This window comes from Peromyscus eremicus, chromosome 4, assembly GCF_949786415.1.
Source record: "Peromyscus eremicus chromosome 4, PerEre_H2_v1, whole genome shotgun sequence".
NCBI classification, from domain to species: domain Eukaryota; kingdom Metazoa; phylum Chordata; class Mammalia; order Rodentia; family Cricetidae; genus Peromyscus; species Peromyscus eremicus.
Window position 1 is genome coordinate 54,954,111 of NC_081419.1, and position 22,750 is coordinate 54,976,860.

The 22,750-nt window shown below is 45.5% G+C and overlaps 1 protein-coding gene across 1 annotated transcript in view; it reads right to left on the minus strand.

The window, feature by feature from the left end:
* Nucleotides 1-22,750, minus strand: part of Ttn (titin) — a 272,282-nt gene that overhangs the window by 27,335 nt on the left and 222,197 nt on the right. Inside the window, 9 exon segments of the mRNA XM_059260758.1 lie at nucleotides 86-391; nucleotides 485-787; nucleotides 1,029-1,328; nucleotides 1,438-1,725; nucleotides 3,205-3,501; nucleotides 3,615-3,917; nucleotides 4,011-4,598; nucleotides 4,706-5,002; nucleotides 5,530-22,635. Coding sequence (XP_059116741.1) covers nucleotides 86-391; nucleotides 485-787; nucleotides 1,029-1,328; nucleotides 1,438-1,725; nucleotides 3,205-3,501; nucleotides 3,615-3,917; nucleotides 4,011-4,598; nucleotides 4,706-5,002; nucleotides 5,530-22,635 — 19,788 coding nt within the window.

Below are 22,750 nucleotides of genomic sequence, written 5' to 3' on the forward strand. Positions count from 1 at the left end.
TTTACAGTGATTTTTAAAAGAAAATGAGTCTTCGCCTAGAACTCTTAATAAGACAACAACGCATCGTCACAGTGGTTGTACATACCAAGGATGTCTTTAGCCTGTGCGGGTTCAGTCATTGTTATAGGTTCTCCTTGGCCAGCACAGTTTACTGCTGATACTTGGAAATAGTAATTGACTCCAGGTTTCAGGTTAGAGACCACATATTCTGTAGTTCTGACCTCTCCCCTGGTAGAGACAATAGTCCATTCCTCCTCTTCTCCTTGTCTCATCTCAATGACATATCCGGTAACCTCACTGCCCCCATCGTAGACAGGCTTACTCCAGCCAAGAGTGATGGATGATTTAGTTGAATCTGCAATTCTTATCTTGGCAGGTGGGCCTGGAGGATCTGGAATGGCCATTTACAATGTAGTGATTACACAATCATCTGCAATTCAGTCACACGAAAGACAAGCAAAGATGGGTGTATGCGGGTACTTACCAACAGGATCGGCAGCCTTATAGAAGTCGGAGGGTTCGGAGAATGGACCCATTCCAGCAGCGTTTACAGCACAGACCCGATACTGATAGTCACTGTTTTCAGTGAGTCCGGTCACCTTCTGTCTGGTGTCACGAATGGTCTCCTTTAGTACTTTAAGCCATGCCAGACTCTTCTTGTCTCGCTTTTCAAGGAAATAGCCATTTATTTCACTACCACCATCTACAGTTGGCCTGTTCCAGACAACAGTCATCGAATTCTTGGTGGTCTTTGTCACCTCTGGTATGCTTGGTGGTCCGGGTGTAACTAGGAAGGAAAGAAGAGATGAGTTTAAAGGTTCAACAGGTTCTACTTTCTCACCTTTAAATTCTGTCTAAATTACTAGTTTAGTAGTGACAGTGTCTGTCTTGTGGAAAGGATAGTAATGAGACAAGATGAGGCGCAAAAGAAAATCATTTTAAGAAAACATTCATAAGCTACCAGAATATCTTATATCTGTGAATGTTTTTTTCATGTCTTTTAGTTTTTTGATGAAGCTATAGCTCACCAAAGGCATTCTTGGCGACAACTGGATCAGATTCCAGCGGCTCGCCAATTCCATATTTGTTCACAGCTCGGACTCGGAAGATGTACTCATTGCCTTTGATAATTTTGGTAGTTGTGATGATGCACTCTTCCAGATTTTCAGCCACCATAGACCACACAACTCGGCTTGTCTCCCGTTTTTCCACGATGTAGTGAGTGATCTTTGCACCACCGTCATCAGCTGGAGGCCTCCAGAGCAGAGTTATCTTTTCTGCAGTGACAGTCTTAAATTCAATTGGTCCACCTGGAGGTCCTGGTTTGTCTGCCAATGAAAGAAGAAAGCAATGTTAGAGCCTTCAAAAGGCCGAGTGACACTGAATTACTACACTTTAGGTAAACAAAATATGACATTGCCCATGTTAAGCACCTACCAAGGATCTGTACTCTGATGGTGGCTGAGGCTGAACCCATGGCATTCCTTAGTTTTAATTCATAGCTTCCACTATTAAGGCGGTTGGCATCTTTGATGAGTATAGATGCAAGGTCAGTGCTATTTTCAACACATACCAATGCATTGGTTTGTAATTCTTTATCATCTTTGTACCACTCAATCGTGGGCTCGGGTTTACCGGAAATGCCAGCTCTGAGCTTCACAGATGTACCTGCTCTATATTTGACAACTTCTGTATACTCTAGAGGCAAGTCAATGACAGGCCCACCTGCAAGAAAACAGACGAAGAAACAGTTGAAATCTTATGAGGATGAAAAATGTAGTTGCAGAAACTTCAAAATAGGCAATTGTCCATTTGCTAATTGTGTACGCATGTGTCGTGTATACTATCTGCAGGTCTGAGCCTACTCACTTTCTGGGGAAGACAGACTGAACAGACTGTGGACCTCAGGATAGCTACATTAACTGCATGGGGAAGTCAGTACTTTCTATGTAACCTCTGGTAGGTATTTGATTCCAGGGATGAAAATAGGGTCAGGGATGAGACCATTACTGAAGAAATAGCACCACACATTTTCTTTGACTCTAGCCTCTCTTTCCCTTGCTTCTGACCACTTCCTGTTCATTTCTTTTCCTTTCCACTATCCAGATGTAAGCAGTCCATGCCATTCTTGAAGCTTGAGTTCTCTACTCACAGATCTGTATCTCCCCTGAGCAGATGCTCTGCCAGGCTTTTTGTGACTGTTGAGATAGAGAACTAAGTCTGACTGGCCTTACAGTGCAACAAATACTTTGGAATCTACAAAGCCTGACTAGGAAGAGTGGCCCTGGGATTTCCAACAAGAGTGAGCGAGTACATACTTTTAATCAGACTTGAAGAGGCTCACTTCCATTTTTGAAAATGGAAGACCATTAGAAGGTGTTACAGAGTACTTGACTCTCATGACATTCTCATTTCCAAGTCATTGGTAGTTGAATGCCACTTATTTTAGAGTGGATTATATTTTGAACTGACAATGATATAAAGAGGGCTCCAAAGACACCTGCTCACCATTGACCTTGGGGAACTTTACATAAACACTCTAAGCCTTAGGCTTGTGTGTGTGTGTGTGTGTGTGTGTCTGTGTGTGTGTGCGCACGCGCGCGCGCGTGCGCGCGTGCATGTGCAATTTTTCAAGACAGGGTTTCTTTGTGTAGCCCTAGCTATTCTGGAACTCGGTCTGTAAACCAGGCTGGCCTCAAACTCAGAGACCCATGTGCCTTTGCCTCCTGAGTGCTGAGATGAAAGGCATGTGCCACCACCGCCCAGCTTTAGGCTCATTTTTGTAAAGTGGATTAATGTGTGTTGTTGAACTAAGGGGGTGAATTCCTGACAGAAGGGCACTCCTGGCAGTCACTCAGTCAGTGGTAGGAGCTGTTAATACTATCATCATCTAGGACTCTGTGTGGTCTTTCATGGACTTCGGAGAAATATTCAGTGGTGCTGCAGCTGTGAGTTAATTATTGAGTCTGATAACTTAAAATAGAATGAAAGCGCCAACTCAGACAATCAAAAAATTTCTAAAAGTTTGAAAGCCCTTTAGATATCCTATAATAAAAATCTTATCATTTTTAGTGAAATCAAGGGAGATGTGAAGTGGTTAAAGAATATTCCTAAGTATTCCAGCTAGTTTATAGTTACTCCCACAATCTAATGAAAACACATGGTAAAAGTCATTAAAGAAAACAGTGAGTGAAAACCGCTTACCATAAGAGTCAATGCATGTGATGGGGCCTACAACCTCAGATGGATTGCTGATGGAACCAACAGCATTTCTAGCAAAGACCCGGAATTCATACTGGGAATTCTGAGTCAAGCCAGAGACGGTGAATTGAGTCTCAATAACATTGGTGAAGCTGGCCTTGGTCCATCTCCCATCTGGAAGGTCACGCCTCTCAACAATGTAGCCTGTAATCTTGCTTCCTCCATCAAAAGCTGGTTGTTGCCATGAAAGGTTGACAGAGTTCTTGGAAATATCCGTGATCCGAACATTTCTTGGAGGTTCTACAATAACGAGAAAGCAGATCAGTGGCACTTAGATCAATTCATCTTGCTTTGAAGAAATGAAATTTACATTTTAAGTTATCAGAACTGCTCTTCTCATGACAGATACATACCACAGGCATCAATGGCCAACACTGGTTCCGAAGGATGGCTGGGTTTTCCAATACCAGCAGCATTTTCTGCATATACTCTGAATTCATAGATAAGTCCAGCACTGATTGTTGTGACTTTGAAGTGAGTTGTACGGATGATCATTTTGTTGGCCTTTTGCCACAAAATACTATTTCTGTCTTTCATTTCCAAGTGGTAGCCTGTGACTGCACTGCCTCCATTGGACACTGGTTCGTGCCAGCCCACAGTGATGCTTTCTCGAGTAACATTAGATACCCAGGGTGTAGATGGTGGTCCAGGTGTTGCTATAAAAGAGAGAAAACCCATCGGTTAATATAGGCATTTAGCACCTTTACAAAGTCAACAGCAATCTGGGGTGTGTAAGGTCAACAACTTACTGTACGGCAGTTTGACAACCACACAAGCTGAGTCGATGTGATCACTGATGCCGAAGCGATTTTCTGCCTTGATTCGGAATTGGTATTCTTCTCCTGTGGTCAGTTTCATGACTTTAATCATGGTTCTTGCCACGGTTGCCGACACTTCAGACCACACTGCTGTACTGGTTTCTCTCTTCAGTACAATGTAATTGGTAACGTGGCTTCCACCTTCATACTTTGGTGGCTCCCATTTGAGAGTCACACTTTCTTCAGTGATGTCACTAATGGCAACAGGACCCGTGGGAGGACCAGGCCTGTCCAGCACAATGATGTTGATGAAAGTTTTGGTGGTTCCGCTGGAGTTGGCAGCAGTGATCTCGTATCTTCCAGCGTCAGTGGTAACACTTTCTTTAAGATTGATGGTCAGGTTCTCAGCAGTAATCTCAGTATTAAATCTCATGGTCGCCTTCAGGGGCACACCGTCTCTTGATAAGGTCACTTTGGGTAGCGGTTTTCCAGAAATTGGAATGTCAACTTTAAGGTTGGAACCAGCTCTAACGTACACAGTGTGACTTGGGAAATTCTTCATATCAATTTCAGGTGGTTCTGAAAAATAGAAGTATGGACAATAAAAGTGAAAAAAAATGCCTAAAAATATTAACTTACCTTAATGCAGAAAATGAAAATTTGCTTATGCATAAAAGTAGACCTACCTAGCTGATCTTTTATGAGAACAGGAAGCAGGAGCTCTCTTGGGTCACTCAGACCAGCTTGGTTTTCTGCAAAGACCCGGAAGAAGTATTCATGATTCTCTCTCAGACCGGAAACAACATGATGGGTTGTCTTCACCACTGCACACTTAACCCAGTTTTTCTGTCCTTTTTCTAATGCTTCAACGACATAGTGTGCAATTCTGCTGCCACCGTCATGTTCTGGCTTCAGCCAGCTCAGCGAAACACTGTCTTTGGATACACTTGTTACTCCCAGCTTTTCTGGTGGGCTTGGTTTCTCTGAAAAGAGATGAAGCATTGAAAGAAAGGGACAATTATTGCAACATTTCTCCCCACATGAATCCTTCATATACTGTCAAAGAAAATCTTAAATCAAGGCCAGGCATTTACTTTGACTCGAGTCTATTTATGGGACAACTTTGGCTTTTTAGCCAATCAAAGCTCCACTATGCTATCTCATATGTGACTGTATGCAAATTTAGATTAAGTCTCAGATAACCAAATAAAATGACAAAATTTGCCCAAAACTCATTGTGGGTGTAAAATGGAGGGACAAGAGGAGCAATCTTGTAAGAAACTTCATGTAGTTTTTGTACCTATCCTAAAAATGCATGTAGCTAGATTTGATTATCCTTCAGTCCAACAAATCTTATGTTGACTTTTTAGCTATGTTTATTAGAGATTCAGTTTGTGCTATGGCATAAATAGTTTGGAGGTGAACTGAAAGTCTAAGATGAAATATAACTAATCAGAGTGATTCATATGGTTCTAGCCGAATAGCTATGTATTTTGTTGTTAATATGTACCTGTTATTTTGACGCCTTCTTTTGTTTCAGCTGGCACACCGATACCAAACTCATTTTCTCCAGAGACCCTGAAGTAGTAAATAGCTCCTTCTTGTAAGTTGGTTACTTTGTAGGAGAGGCGGTTGCAGTTGTTGGTGACCGATACCCACGCCTTCTTGCTGGCCTCGCGTTTTTCTATGTGGTAATTCTTCACTGCCGCTCCACCGTCATTCTCAGGCACATCCCAGGACAGCACAGCCGTCTCCTTGGTTACTTCACGTACGGTAATATTGGACGGAGGACCTGGGGAATCTAAAACTTTGACAATGAAGGTCATGGAAGCAGCACTCAAAACGTTCTGAATGGTTAGTGTGTATTTCCCAGAATCGTTTCTGTTGGCATTTTCAATAGTAAGTGATGTGCGAGACTCTGTGGAGTCAATGTAGGCTCTAGTGCGGAGGTCAGTGTCGGGCTTACTCCAGGAAACGTTGGGGATTGGTCTTCCTCTGAAAGGAACAGTCATGGTAAAGGAGGAGCCAGCCTTGACAACCAAAGTCTTCCTCATTTCACTGTCAACGTCAAATACAGGTTCTTCTTCTCTTTCTTTGGCTACCTGGGGGTCGGAGCTATCACTGGGATCACTGGCACCAACCTTATTGACAGACCTCACTCTGAAAACATATTCGGCTCCCGTCGTCAGCCCACTCATTGTGTATTCTGTGCCTCGGAAGCTCTGAATGGCAGCTTTCCAGTCAGTTTCGTCAGACCTTTTGTATTCTACCGTATATCCGGTTATTGGAGCCCCACCATCAAACAAAGGTTTAACCCAACCGATGGTGATGGTTGTCTTGCCCGAGTCTACAATTTTGGGTTTGGATGGAGGAGAAGGCAGGAACACTGGGTCTTCTGCTCGAACTAAGGGAGTTGTTTCACTTGGGAGACTTAGGCCGGCAGCATTTTCTGCAAAAACCCGATACTCGTATTCACATCCTTCCCGGAGCCCCGTAGACTTCACTCTCAGATCATAAACAGGTTTTTTATTCACGCGCACCCACCGTAGGCTGTTTTTCTCACGCCTTTCAATTATGTATCCAGAGATGTCACTGCCTCCATCGGTCTCAGGTCTTGACCAGCAAAGGGTCATGGAGTCCTTGGTCACAGACGTGATTTCCAAAGACGTGGGTGGACTAGGAACGGTGAATGGATCGAGTGCCTTCACGGCCACGCTCTCTAGGGGCTCACCAACACCGTATTTATTAACACCAGTTACTCTAAAGATATATTCATTGCCTTTGAGTAGCTTGGTCACCTTACAAGATGTTGTCCTTAACTCTGCTTCACATATGGTCCATGCGAGGCGGCTTGTTTCACGCTTTTCTACAATGTAATAGTCAATATCTGCACCGCCATCTTCTTGGGGACGTCCCCAGGAAAGAGAGCACTTCTCAGCCGTGAGGCCGGTTATTTCAAGGGGTCCTGCTGGTGGGCCAGGCTTATCAAGTACTTTGCAGTTAACTGCCATAGTCCGAGTTCCTGCCACATTCTTCAGTGTAAGTACATACTGTCCAGTGTCCCGTCTTACACAGTCTTTAACTGTTAATGTGGTATTATAGTCTGTTGAGACAATTTCTGTTTTTGCCCTTTCTTCAATTTCTACCCCATCTTTGGCCCAGGAAATTACTGGCAGAGGTCGCCCCGCAATGTCTGCATTTATCTTCAGGACTTCTCCAGCTTTGACAACAATGACATCTCGGAATTTGACATCCATCATAATTCTTGGTGCCTCCACGTCGTCTTTAACTGTAATAGGTCCGGTGGATTCAGATGGCTCACTAACTGAGTCAGCGGCATTTCTTGCAAAGACCCGGAATTCGTAACGCTGGTCTTCAGTTAGCTCAGTTACTTCAAAGTATGTTTCCTGTACATTCGTGAAATTGCACTTCAGCCATCTGCCGTCAGGTAATTCTCTGCGTTCCACAATGTATCCAGTGATCTTAGCTCCGCCATCATAACGTGGTTTAGACCACTTAAGGGACACGGATTTTCTTGTGATATTGGTGACTTCAGGTTGTCCAGGAGGGTCGCAAGGATCTCTTGCAGGGACTGGTTCACATGCTTTACTGCATTTGCCAATTCCAGCAATATTCTCAGCGTACACACGGTACTCATACATCAGCCCCTCATCAAGACCAGAGACCTTCATCTGAGTATCTGCAATGAGGACTTTGTTTGCCTTTGACCAGAGAATGCTGCTTCTTTCTTTGTATTCAAGGTGGTAGCCAAGTACTTGGCTTCCTCCATCGTTAACTGGCACCTGCCAGCTTACAATCATGGTAGATTTTGTGGCGTGCACAACTTTAGGAGTGCCAGGAGGCCCTGGGGGGCTGAACGGATACTCAGCAACAACAGCTGAGGATTCGCTGTAGGAACTCTTTCCATACCGATTCTCAGCACAGACACGGAACTGATACTCACTTCCTGTTGTCAAGCGGACTATTTTAATGGATGTTCTTGCCACGGCTTGTGAAACTACCTGCCATGTTGTAGAAGTGGTTTCCCTCTTCTCAACAATGTAGTTGCTAATTTGGCAGCCACCATCATATTCTGGAGGATTCCAAGAAATGGACACATTGTCACAACTAACTTCATCAATGCGTATGGGTCCTGGAGGTCCTGGCCTGTCAAGGACAATGACAGTTATAGGAACTGTTATGGATCCAGCAGTATTTGAAACACACAATTCGTAAGTTCCAACATCTTCTCTTGAAGCTTCTTTAATAGACAGCGTTGTTACAGTCTTTGAGGAAGATACGTTGACTCTCGTTGTCTCTCTAAGAACCTGACCATCTTTTTTCCAGGTTATAGTAGCTTGAGGTCTTCCTTTGAACGGTATGTCAATTTTGAGTTGGTCCTTAGCCTTAACGTTGAAAGTATTGAAAGGAAGCTCAACCGAAGGCTTTATTTCGATATCTTTCGCAATGACTGGCACTCCGAGTGGTCTTGGGTCACTTCTTCCTTTTTCATTAACCGCAGCTACCCTGAAGACGTACTCTTCTCCTGCAGTTAGGCCAGATATAGTTGCCTCCAGTGTCTTCACCTGTGTGCACGTGCTCCACTTTTCACTGCCCTTCGTCTGCATTTCGACGACATAACCTGTGATTTTGCTGCCGCCGTCACTTTCTGGTTTCTCCCACTTGATGGTAGCTGTATTACGGGTCACATCTACAAGGGTCACCCTTCCAGGGGGGAGTGGGGGTTCAGACACTTTAACAGGTTCTGTCGTTTCAGCTGGCAAACCGATCCCGTATTCATTGGAAGCCAGGACTCGGAAGTAGTAAGAACACCCTTCTTGTAGATTTTCAATTTTGAAAGTGTTCTTAGTGCAGTTGTTTGTGATGGTAGCATACGCTTTTCTTGTGGTTTCTCGTTTCTCAACGATGTAATTTGTAATCTTCGCTCCTCCATCAATAAGGGGTGGTTCCCAGGACAGCGTCACCGAGTCTTTCTTCACTTCTCTCACAGTCAGATTCACAGGTGCACTTGGTGAGTCAAGAACTCTGACGTTGACAAAAGCCGTTTTGGAGCCGCTGTTGTTTTCTAGGGTGAGGTTGTATCTCCCACTGTCAAACCTGGTCACGTTGTCAATCACCAGCATTGTATACGAACTAGTCACCTCGATCTGGGCCCTCTCTGTGAGAACGCCTTCAGCCTTCTCCCATTTAACCTCAGGTTCCGGTCGGCCCTTGATCGTGACAAATAAGCGCAGCGTAGCGCTTGCACGAAGAGTGACCACCTTCCTGAGGTCAGCATCGAGTTCTATTTCTGGGGGTTCCGCCCTCTCCTGAACCACAACGGAGCCGGGGACAGTGGCAGGCTCCCCTACACCTTCGGTATTGAACGCGCAGATGCGGAAGTTGTACTCGGTGTTCTCTTTAAGTTTGGTCACTGTGAACTGCTTCCCTTGTAATCCTGATGGTGGAGTACAAGTAGTCCATTCGTCAGCAGCAGCTTCCTTGAGCTCAATAACATAGCCTCTAACAGGTGCGCCGCCATCATAAATTGGCTTATTCCAGGCTAAGGAGACCGAAGATCTGGAAGTATCCGTCACTTTGGGGTTACTTGGCGGGCCTGGTGGATACAAGGCATCACATGCCCGGTAGAACACAGATGGCTCACTAGGTTCTCCAATGCCAGCTGCATTCTCGGCGGCAACCCTGAATTCGTAGGAATGGCCTTCTGTGAGGCCGGTTACCCTGAACCGAAGATCTGTTAATGTCTTCTTATTACACTTGGTCCATCTTATTCCTTCCTTATCTCGCTTTTCAAGGATGTACCCCTCAATTTCAGCACCTCCATCATCCACTGGACGGGTCCACGTTAGTACCATGGAGTCTTTGGTGATTGCTGAGGCCTCGGGTGTTGAAGGAGGGCCTGGAAGCTTATAAGGATTACAGGCTATCACAGGCTCAGATTCCAGGGGCTCTCCAATTCCATACTTATTCACTGCCATCACCCGGAAAATGTACTCATTCCCAGGAAGTAATTTAGTGACTTTGTAGTTAAGGGCCTGTACCTCAGTTGAAACCTGGGTCCAGGAGAGTCTGCTTGTTTCTCTCTTTTCAATGATGTAATGTGAAATACTAGCACCACCGTCCTGCAAAGGTGGGTTCCATGCCAGGTAACACTTTTCGGCTGTGACTCCAGTGACTTTAAGAGGTCCTTCAGGAGGCCCTGGCCTATCCAGCACCTTTACAGTGATAGGTATGGTCTTGGTGCCACCGACATTGCTGAGTTTCAAGGTATACTGCCCTCCATCAGTACGGATGCAGTCTTTGACAACGAGAGTTGTTTTCTGGAGAGTAGATTTAATTTCCATCCGCGCGGCTGTTTCTTCGAGTTCGTTCCCATCTTTTGACCAAATGATATCAGGTATAGGTTTCCCGCGGATGTCAGCTTCGAGAACAAAGGTCTCTCCTGCACGAACAACGATGACATCTCTGTATTTCGGATCCAGTGAGGCGTTTGGTGCATCAATTTCATCCCTTGCGGTGATGGCGCCACTGCTCTCAGATGGCTCACTGAAGTTGCCAGCCGCATTTCTTGCAATTACTCTAAATTCATATCTTTGGTCTTCTACAAGCCCAGTCACTGCAAATTCAGTTTCTACAACATTGGTGAAGCTGGCTTTCATCCATCGGCCATCAGGTAGGTCTTTCTTTTCTACGATATAGCCAGTTATCTTGCTGCCGCCATCATAAGCAGGCTTCTTCCATTTCAGTGTGACACTATTTCTTGTGATAACAATGGCTTCAGGACGGCCGGGTGGATCACATGGGTCCCGCGCAACATAGCACTCTGACACTTTGCTGGGCTTGCCAATGCCCACAATGTTCTCAGCAGAAACCCGGAACTCATATTCAAGACCTTCATCAAGCCCAGTTGTTTTGAATTTGGTATCCTGGATGGGGATCTTATTCAACTTGACCCACAGAATGCTATTCTTTTCTTTCTGTTCAAGATGGTAGCCAATAACTTTGCTACCCCCGTCATTAACTGGCTCATGCCACTGCACAAGCATTTGATCTTTTGAGACAGATGTCACAAAAGGGGTTCCAGGAGGTCCAGGTTCTTTAAATGGATATTGTACAACAACCGGTTTAGAGTCCAAGGGAGCACTTTTTCCATACCTGTTCTCAGCAAAAATCCTAAACTGGTATTCAGTGCCTGTTTTCAGTTTGCCTATTTTAATGGTTGTTCTGGCAACTGTTGCTGATACCATCTGCCAGTTGGTGGTGGTAGTGTCTCGCTTCTCCACAATGTAGTTGCTTATCTGGCATCCACCAGTATAGGCCGGCGGTTCCCAGGATATGACCACAAAGTCGGCACTGACTTCATCAAACTTCACTGGTCCCACTGGAGGGCCAGGCTTTTCCAGAACAATAATGCTGAGGTTTTCTGTTGCTGTGCCTGCACTGTTCGTTGCTGTGACACTGTATTTGCCAAAGTCATCTTTGCTGCTTTCTTTAACGTGTAAAATAGTTGAAGTAGCTGTTTCTTCAACATTTACTCTTGTGGTCTGTTTAAGAGGCTCACCATCTTTGACCCAAGAAATTTTCGGTCTTGGTCGGCCTATGACTGGAATTTCTATTTTCAGATCCTCTCCCGCCTGGACACTGTATGTATTAAATGGCAGCTTGAAACTAGGCTGTATAGTCAAGTCCTTGGCTATGACAGGAACGCCGAGCACTCTTGGATCACTTTTTCCCTTCTCATTGTAAGCTTTGACACGGAACTGATATTCTTGTCCAGAGCTCAGACCAGTAACAACTGCACTACAGACTTTGGATTCAGCCACTACACTCCATTTTTCTGTTCCTTTGGGCTGCATTTCAACTACATACCCCAGGACTCTGCTGCCACCATCATGTTCAGGTTTCTCCCACATAAGTGATGCACTGGTTTGGGACACGTCCGTGAGTGTTACCTTTCCTGGTGGGGAAGGAGGTTCAGAAGCTTTCACAGCATCAGAGGTTTCTGCAGGAACACCAACTCCAAATTCATTCTCGGCCATGACTCTAAAGTAATAGATGGCTCCTTCAGTCAGATTTTCAACTTTAAAGCTTGTTTTGTTGCATTTGCTACTCACATTAGCATAGGCTTTTCGGGTTGACTCACGCTTGTCAATTACATAGTTCTTGACCTTTGCCCCACCATCAATGAGAGGTGGTTCCCATACCAGAAGGACAGAGTCTTTTCTCACTTCCTTGACAGTTAAATTCTGTGGAGGTCCTGGGGTGTCAAGTACTTTCACAGTTACAAAAGCGGACTTTGATCCGCTGCTGTTCTCCAACTTGAGGATGTATTTTCCCGCGTCATTTCTGTCACAGTTATCTATTGAGAGTTGGGTGAAGTTAGTTCCTTTCTCTATTTGGACCTTATCTGTGAATTCACCTTCTTCTTTAGACCAAGTGATCTCAGGTGTTGGACGACCTTTGAATGGAATGTGGATTCGGGCAGATCCACCGGCTCTTACAACAATTCCTTTTCTTAACTCAGAGTCAAGGTCAAGTTCCGGAGCTTCAAGTTTATCTTCCGGTTTCACAGTACCAGGAACTGAGGCAGCCTCGCCTAAACCAACTTTGTTGAGGGCACAAACTCGTATTTTATATTCTTGGTGTTCAGTGAGTTTGGAAATCTCAAATCGAGTGACTCTCAGACCAGTCTGTGGGGTAACTATTTGCCATTCTTCTTCATCAGCTTTACAGATTTCTACGATGTACCCCAGGATCTCACTGCCACCATCATAGATAGGTTTGCTCCAGGCAAGTGTGACTGAATTTTTAGTGGTGTCTACAATGTGTGCATTGGTAGGTGGGCCAGGTTTGAACACAGGATCACAAGCCTTATAGTACATGGTAGCCGGACTTGGTTCTCCAACTCCAGCAGCATTTTCTGCAGAGACTCTGAATTCATATTCATGATCTTCTGTTAATCCTGTTACCCTGAGCCGCAAATCTGTAATGCGGCGTTTGTTGCATTTTATCCACCGAATGCCACTCCTGTCTCTTTTCTCCACAATGTAACCAATAATCTCACTTCCGCCATCACTGTCTGGCCGATTCCAGCAGACTGTCATAGAGTCCTTGGCAATGTTTGTGACTTCCAAGCTCTTTGGTGGTCCAGGAAGCACAAATGGATTTTTCATGAGTACTGGTGCAGATTCCAAAGGCTCTCCAACACCGTACTTGTTGACAGCCATTATTCTGAAAATATATTCATTCCCCTCCAAGAGCTTAGTAACTTTCAGAGAGTTAGTCACAACTTCTGAAGCGACCACAGTCCATGCGAGTCGACTCGTTTCCCGCTTCTCAACGACATAGTGAGAAATGTCACTGCCGCCATCTTGAAGCGGTGGAGACCATGCCAGAGTGCATTTTTCACACGTGACCCCAGTAACCTGAACCGGCCCTTCGGGAGGTCCTGGCCTGTCTAGCACTTTCACATTTACTGGGAATGACTTAGAACCGGCCACATTAGAGGCTCTCAAAATATACTGTCCACCGTCAATTCGAATGGCGTCTTTTACAATGAGTAAAGCTTTGAAATCTGTGTTCTTTATTTCACATCTAGCAGATTCTTCAATTTCCTTATCTCCTCTTAACCACTCGATGGTGGGTAGGGGCTTCCCATGGACATCAGCCTCAAGTCTGAATGTTTCTCCGGCATTTACCACGATTGTGTCTCTGAATTTTGGATCCATGGAAATCCGTGGCAGTTCCACCTCATCCTTGGCAGTTATTGGTCCGGTGCTATCAGAGGGCTTACTTATTGCACCAGCTGCGTTCTTTGCAATGACTCTGAATTCATATCTTTGATCTTCAGTAAGACCCGACACAGTGAATTGAGTTTCAATGACATTTGTGAAACTGGCTTTCATCCAGCGACCCTCAGGGAGATCACGTTTCTCTACGATGTAACCTGTAATCATACTTCCACCATCATACACAGGTTTGGTCCACTGTAATGTGATCTCATTCCTCTTAACTATTACTGCTTCTGGGGTTCCCGGTGGATCACAGGGGTCTCGGGCTACATAGCATTCCGAGTTCTTGCTTGCCTTGCCTACACCAACAATATTTTCAGCATAGACTCTAAATTCATACTCAATGCCTTCTTCAAGGTTCAGTGCTTTAAACTGGGTGTCATGAATGATAGTTTTGTTGACTTTTGTCCACAAAATACTATTCCTTTCCTTTCTCTCAAGGTGGTAACCTATGACTGGGCTTCCACCATTATTGATGGGTTCATGCCATTGTACAACCATAGAGTCTTTGGAGATGGCTGTGACAAATGGTGTTCCTGGAGGGCCTGGTTCTTTGTAGGGATATTGAGCTACAATTGGTTCAGACTCTAAAGCAAAGCTTTGTCCATATCGGTTTTCGGCAAATATTCTGAATTGGTATTCTGTACCAGTTTTCAGTTTGGTTACTTTGAGTGTAGTTCTGGCAACAGTAGCAGAGACGACATCCCATACTGTGGTGGTTGTATCTCTTTTCTGAACAATGTAATTGGTTATTTGGCAACCCCCTGTGTATAAGGGAGGGTTCCAGGATAATGTAATACTCTCAGCACTGACTTCATCAAATTTAACAGGCCCTTTTGGAGGATCAGGTTTATCTAGAGTTATAATTTCAATGGCTGCCATCTTCTGACCAACAACATTGGCAACTGTGATTCCATACTGTCCACCATCGTCCTTATGAGTTTCTTTAATACTGAGTGTGGTGAGGTCAAGGGAGTCGGTAACATTGATTCTTGTGGTCTGCTTCAGTGGCACCCCGTCTTTAGTCCAGGAAATGGTTGGTTTAGGACGTCCAGAAATTGGTACTTCTACTTTCAAATCTTGCCCAACCTGTACACTGTAACTGCTGAATGCCGGTCTTACGTCTGGCTCAATGACCAGATCTTTGGCAACTATTGGAACTGCAAGGGACCTTGGGTCACTTCTTCCTTTTTCATTTACAGCAACAACTCTAAAAAGATATTCTTCTCCCTGAGTTAGGTTGGTGATAACTGCGTCAAGGGACTTCACCCTAGCGCACTCTGACCACTTGTCGGTGTTTTTAGCTTGCATTTCTACAATGTACTGAATGATTTTACTGCCACCATCGTGTTCAGGCTTTGTCCAACTCAGAGAGACACTGTTTCTGGTGACATCATCCACGCTGATTTTCCCTGGAGGTTGTGGGACTTCTGCAACCTTGATTGGATCTGCAGTGCGGGCGGGAAGGCCAATACCATATTCGTTCTCAGCGGTGACTCGGAAGTAATAACTGCAACCTTCTTGGAGTTGTTCAATTTTCCAAGAATTCTTATGGCAGTTTGTTACAACGGCAGCATAGGATTTTCTTGTGGCTTCGCGCTTCTCAACAATGTAATTTTTAATTTTTGATCCTCCATCCAACAAAGGAGGTTCCCATGTAATGGATACTGAGTCTTTGGTGATTTCTGTGACTTTCAGGTTGACGGGTGGGCTGGGGGTGTCCAGAACCCTCACAGTCACAAAGGCAGATTTCGTTCCACTGCTGTTTTCTAATGTGAGCGTGTATTTCCCACTATCATACCGATTGACATTGTCAAGAACAAGAGAGGTGAAACTGCTCGTGACGTCAATTATAGCCGCATCTCGGATGTCGCCGTCTACCTTCCCCCACTTCACTTCTGGTGTAGGACGACCTTTTATAGGAACAAACAACCTTAAGGAGCCGCCTGCCCTTATATTAATAACCTTCCTTAGTTCAAGGTCAAGATCTATATCCGGTGCTTCAAGCTTTTCTTCAACCATTACAGGTCCCGGGACGTCAGCATGCTCCCCAACTCCAGCTTTATTAATGGCGCAGATCCGGAAGTTGTATTCATGCTTTTCCAACAGCTTCTCTACTTCTAGGTTGGTTTTATTGATTCCAGTTGGTGGTGTACACATTGTCCATTCACCAACACTCACATCGCATTTTTCAACAATGTATCCTTGGATTTCACAGCCACCGTCGTATATAGGTTTGCTCCAAGAAAGGAAAACTGAAGATCTGGTAACATCCATGACTTTGGGGTTGTTTGGAGGGCCTGGCTTATAAATGGGGTCACAAGCTTTCTGGTAAGCAGAAGGGGGGCTTGGTTCACTAAGTCCAGCAGCATTTTCGGCTGAGACTCTGAATTCATAATTGTGGTTTTCTATGAGTCCAGTTACTCTCAGGCGCAGCTCTCCAATCAGACGCTTGTGGCATCTCGTCCATCTTATGCCTTCTTTGTCCCGTTTCTCTAGAACGTACCCTAGAATCTCACTGCCACCATCAGATGCTGGCCTTTCCCACACAACAATCATTGAGTCTTTGGTCACAGCTGTAACTTCTGGAGCTTTGGGTGCATCTGGGACTACAAATGGATTCTTGGCAATTAATGGCTCAGACTCGAGAGGTTCGCCAACACCGTATTTGTTCACAGCCATTATACGGAAAATATATTCATTGCCTTCAAGAAGCTTTGTGACTTTGCAGCTGAGAGTCTGCACATTGGCATCAACCAGAGTCCAGACCAGGCGGCTGGTTTCTCGCCTTTCCACAATGTAATTTGTGATATCACTACCACCATCCTGAAGTGGGGGTTTCCAGGCTAGTGTGCATTTTTCTGCTGTAACCCCTGATATAGCAACAGGCCCCTCAGGTGGTCCTGGTCTATCAAGAACTTTGACACTGACAGTTACCGATCTCTCTCCTGCAACGTTTTTGGCCTTCAAGATGTAATTGCCACTGTCAACACGTACTGCGTCTTTGACACTGAGGCTGGTGGCAAAGTCAGTGCTCTTTATTTCTAACCGAGCTGTGCTTGAAAGTTCCTGGTCGCCTTTGACCCACTGAGTGGCTGGTATTGGTTTGCCAAATATATCTGCATCAACCTTGAATGACTCACCAGCATGAACCACAACTGTGTCTTTGTATTTGGGGTCCATGCTTATTCTTGGTGGCTCGACCTCATCTCTTGCTGTTATTGCCCCAGTGCTTTCTGAGGGCTCGCTGAATACTCCTGCAGCATTTCGAGCTATCACCCGGAATTCATATCTGTGATCTTCGATGAGGCCAGTTACCTCAAACTGGGTGTCAATGATATTTGTAAAGCTGGCTTTCATCCAGCGGCCGTCAGGTAATTCTTTCTTCTCAACAACATAGCCAGTGATCTTGCTTCCACCATCATAGGTGGGTTTCTTCCACTGAAGAGTCACAGAATTCCGTGTGACAACGATCGCCTCTGGCCTTCCTGGTGGATCACATGGGTCACGAGCTACATAACACTCTGATGGTTTACTTGGCTTGCCAATGCCTACGATGTTCTCTGCAGACACTCTGAATTCATATTCAATGCCTTCTTCGAGGCCAGTTGTCTTGAACTTGGTTTGGGGAATAGGCGTTTTATTCAGCTTGACCCAGAGGATGCTGTTTCTCTCCTTGCGCTCCAGATGGTAGCCAAGGACCCTGCTCCCACCATCGCTGACCGGCTCATGCCACTGCACCTCCATGCTGTCTTTGGAGGCCAGCGTGACAAACGGTGTGCCAGGTGGACCTGGCACTTTGAATGGGTACTGGGCAATAACGGGCTCTGAATTGAGATAGGTGCTCTTCCCATACCTGTTTTCAGCAGCAATTCTGAACTGATACTCACACCCAGTCTTCAGTCTGCAGGCCTTTATGGTGGTTCTTGCAACGGTCGCTGACACAATTTGCCAGGTGGTTGTGGACGTGTCCCGCTTCTCTACGATGTAGTTATTGATAGAACTTCCTCCATCATACTTGGGAGGCTCCCAGGAAAGAGTAACACTGTCTGCGGTCACTTCATCTAGTTTAACTGGTCCGGTTGGAGGCCCTGGTTTATCAAGAACAATGACATTAAGGGTTTCTGTAGCTTCACCTGCTGAGTTAGTCAGCTTAACTGTGTAATGGCCAACGTCTTCTCGGCAGGCTTCCTTGATTGTCAGTAGGGAGTTGTTCTCTGTGCTCTCTGCATTTACTCTAGTGGTTTGCTTCAGCGGCACATCATCTTTATGCCACGTGACGGCTGGTGTTGGGCGTCCGATGAATGGTACATCGATTTTCAGGTCTTCACCTGCCAATACTGTGAAAGTATTGAAGAGGAGTTTGAAGGCTGGTGGAATAACAAGGTCTTTAGCGATTACTGGAACGCTCAGTTGTCTGGGGTCACTGATGCCCTTTTCATTCTGAGCTGAAACACGGAAAGAGTATTCTTCTCCCTGAATCAATCCTGTGATGGTAGCTTCCGTGACTTTCACCGTGGCACACGTGGCCCATTTGTCACTGCCTTTGCTCTGCATCTCTACGATGTAGCCAAGAATTCGGCTGCCTCCGTCATGTTCTGGCTTCTCCCAAGAGAGAGACACACTGTTTCTTGTGACATCCATCAAAGTTATTTTCCCTGGAGGAAGAGGTCGTTCTGATGCTTTCACAGACTCTGCCGTTTCAGCAGGCAGTCCGATGCCATATTCATTTTCAGCCAGAACCCGGAAATAGTAACTGCAGCCTTCTTGAAGTTGGTCTACTTTCCAGGAAGTCTTATGGCAATTGGTTGCCACAGTTGAATATGCCTTTCTTGTGGATTCTCGCTTTTCTACAATATAGTTCTTTATTTTTGAGCCTCCATCAAGGAGAGGAGGCTCCCACGTCAACGTGACAGATGTCTTTGTGACCTCCTTTATCTTTAGATTCTGCGGAGGGCCTGGTGTATCTAACACTCTGACATTGACAAACGCAGACTTGCTGCCTGAGCTGTTTTCTACAGTTAGTATGTACTTGCCACTGTCGAATCTGTTAACATTTCCAACAATAAGCAGGGTATAAGAGCTTGTGGATTCAATGCTAGCTTTGTCCAAAGACTCTCCATGCTCTCGGGCCCACTTGACCTCGGGTGCTGGTCTCCCTTTGATGGGAACAAAGAGTCTCAGGGTGCAACAGGCTCTTATAGTGACAACTTTGCGTAAGTCAGCATCGAGCTCGATCTCAGGAGGAAGCATTCTTTCTTCTGCCTTTGGCGTCCCGGGAACAAGGGCAGGTTCGCCAAGGCCTTCGGAATTCATGGCATAGATGCGGATTTTATATTCCTGATTCTCTATGAGGTTGGTGATGGTATAGGAAGTTGCCTTGAGCCCAGCTGGGGGAGTGACAACCTGCCATTCATCTTCTTCAGGCAGGGCAATCTCGACCATATACCCAGTGATTTCTGAACCTCCATCATAGATAGGTTTATTCCATGCAATTGAAATGGAGGACCTGCTTGTATCTAGGACACGCGGGTTACCTGGTGGGCCAGGTTTAAACACAGTGTCACAAGCTTTATAAAACGGGCTGGTAGCACTTGGTGCACTAATTCCAGCTGCGTTTTCTGCCATAATTCTGAATTCATACTCATGTCCTTCTGTCAGTCCGGACACTTTATATCTTAAGTCAGTGAGAGTCTTTTTGTTGCATTTCACCCAGCGCTGGCCGGCTTTATCATGCCGTTCCACAATGTAATTGAGGATTTCACTTCCACCATCAGAGTCAGGATGGTTCCAGCAGACAACCATGGAGTCTTTGGTGATAGTTGTCACTTCAGGGTTCTTGGGTGGGTCAGGTGGTCCATAAGGGTCCACTGCAAGCACAGGCACTGATTCTAGCGGCTCTCCAACTCCATATTTATTTACAGCCATGACACGGAATATGTACTCATTGCCTTTCAGGAGCTTAGTGACCTTCAGCTTTGTTACTTGCACTTCTGTGGCAACGTTTGTCCATGCCAACCTGCTGGTTTCACGTTTCTGTACTATGTAATGATCAATTTTGGCACCCCCGTCATCCAGTGGAGGCAACCATGACAGTACACACTTTTCTGATGTCACATCAGACACAGCTAAAGGTCCTTCAGGTGGTCCTGGTCTGTCAAGAACTTTGACATTGAAAATGTGTTTGGCAAAGCCACCGGGATTAGTGGCTGTCAGGATGTAAGCCCCACTGTCCGTTCTGGATGAATCCTTGTTTATCAGGTGAGTGGAGAAGTCTGCAATTTTTATTTCCAATTTTCCTGTGCCTTCGAGCTCCTTTCCATCTTTAGTCCATTCCATTGTTGGAGGCGGGCGACCTGAAACATCGGCTTCTAGCTTGAATGCTTCCCCAGCCTTTAACGTGATAGTATCCTTAAATTTAACATCCACCATGATTCTTGGCGCTTCCAGGTCATCCCTGCATGTGATGGCGTCCGACGGCTCCGATGGCGGACTGACGGCCCCCGCAGCGTTTTTGGCAATCACACGGAACTCGTATGCAGCATCTTCAGTTAGGCCACTGACCGTAAATTCGTTTTCTAAGATGTTGCTGAAGTTGGCCTTCAGCCACCGTCCATTAGGAAGGTCCCTCTTTTCGACCACGTAACTAGTAATTTTAAAGCCTCCGGTATACTCGGGCTTGGCCCACTTCAGGGTCACTGTGTGTCTAGTAATGTTTAGAGGCACTGGTTTCCCAGGGGGGTCAATGGGATCCAAAGCAAACACAGGCTCAGATGGCTTGCTGGGTTTGCTCTTGCCTGCCATGTTTTCTGCAATTACTCGGAATTCGTAAGCAATGCCGTCTGTAAGTCCAGTTGACTTGAAAATGTTGCCTGGTACTAACGCTTTGCTCACGGTTTGCCAGAGAATGCCGTTTCGTTCTTTCCTTTCGATGTGATATCCTAAAATGGGGCTCCCACCGTCAGAAAGGGGTTCATGCCAGCTAATCGTCATCGAGTCTTTGGTGACTGCAGTAACCTGAGGGGTGCCAGGAGGCCCAGGCACCTTAAATGGATAGTTAGCAACAACGGATGCAGATGTGATGCCAGGTCCAACTCCGTATCTGTTTTGTGCTCTTACACGGAACTGATACTCGACTCCAGTAGTCAGGCGAGTGGCTTTGTAGGTAGTACGGATAACAGTTGTTGCTAACTCTACCCACGTAGTACTGTCTGTCTGTCTCATTTCTACTACGTAGTTGCTTATTGGGACACCTCCATCATTTTCCAGTGGCTCCCAAGAGAAGGTTACAAAGTCAGATGAAACTTCATCAAATTTTATTGGTCCTGTAGGTGGTCCCGGGATATCATGGACTTGAATGGTTATGACATCACCAACCTCTCCCACAGTGTTCTTTGCTGTTAATGGGTAGGGTCCACTATCGCTTCTAACACACTCATTGATATTTAAGATGGTTGAAGTTGCTGTATTTTCCACATTAACTCTCTGTGTCTGTTTAAGAATCTGGTCTCCTTTTTTCCATGTAACTGTGGGCTTGGGTCGCCCAAGTACTGGAATTTCAACTTTGATGTTGTCACCAGCTCTGGCAATGACTAGCTTCTGATAGATGCCACGGAGATCCAACTCTGGAAGCATCGTCTGCTCCTTGACGATGACAGGCCTGCTTTCTCTAGGGGCGCTTCTGCCTGCACTGTTTACCGCCATCACTTGGAAGGTATATTCCTCTCCTTCAGTTAGATTCCTCACCACACATTCTAACCCTTTCACGGTTGAGATGTGGGTCCACTGGTCAGACCCTTTCCTCTGGGCTTCAATCACATAGCCAGTGATCTTGCTGCCACCATCATGCCTGGGTTTGGGCCATGCCAGGCTGACTGTGCTCTTGGTTATGTCCATAATGTTAAGGCTGTCTGGGGGTAACGGTGCTTCAGAGGCTCTTATGGGCTCTGTAGTTTCTGTTGGTTCACCAATTCCGTACTCATTTTCTGCCATCACTCTGAAGAAGTATTCACAGCCTTCCGTCAAGCCAGTTACTTTGTATGTACATTTGTGGCACTTAGTGGTGACTGTGGAGTATGATTTCCTCGTCGCTTCGCGTTTTTCCACAATATAGTTCGTTATCCGTGAGCCCCCATCTATCAGAGGTAGGTCCCAGTGTAGGGTGACACTGTCCTTTGTGATGTCTGTAGGCCTTAGGTTAAGGACAGGACCTGGTGTGTCCAGGACTCTGACGTTAACAAAGCCACTTTTCTTTCCAGCTGGGTTTTCAATGGTCATCACAAATTTACCGGTGTCGTATCTGTTACACTCTGGGATAATGAGAAGAGTAAATGACTCTGTGTTTTCGATGTTGGCTCGGTGCTTCAGGTTGATGTTATCTTTGGTCCATGTCACTTCAGGGGCAGGACGGCCTTTAATTGGCACAAAAATCCGAATACTGAGTCCTGCCCTAACCACAAGTGTTCTTCGCAGCTCGGCGTCCAGCTCAAAATCAGGAGCCATTTCCTTCTCTACAATTTCAACATCTGGAATCACTGCTGGTTCCCCGACACCTGCATCATTGATGGCACTGATTCTAAAATTGTATTTCTCTTTAGTTTGAAGATCGGGAACAACAAACTGAGTAATTCTGAGGGCTGTTCCTGTCGTATCTTTTACCCAGGCGTCCTCTCCTACTTTTTGATGCTCCACCATGTAGCCAGTGATTTCCAGCCCACCGTCATAATGAGGCTTGCCCCATGCCAAAGAAGCTGATTTCTTGGTAGTGTCAGTGACATGAGCATTTGAAGGTGGTCCTGGAGGATCTGAACAAAAGAAACAAAGATAGAATCATATAGTGAGAGTTTTGCTTTTGGGCACTTTATATAAAATGTCAGAAGGCTCAAATGAACAGTGTTGAAAAAGATAATAAATACTAAC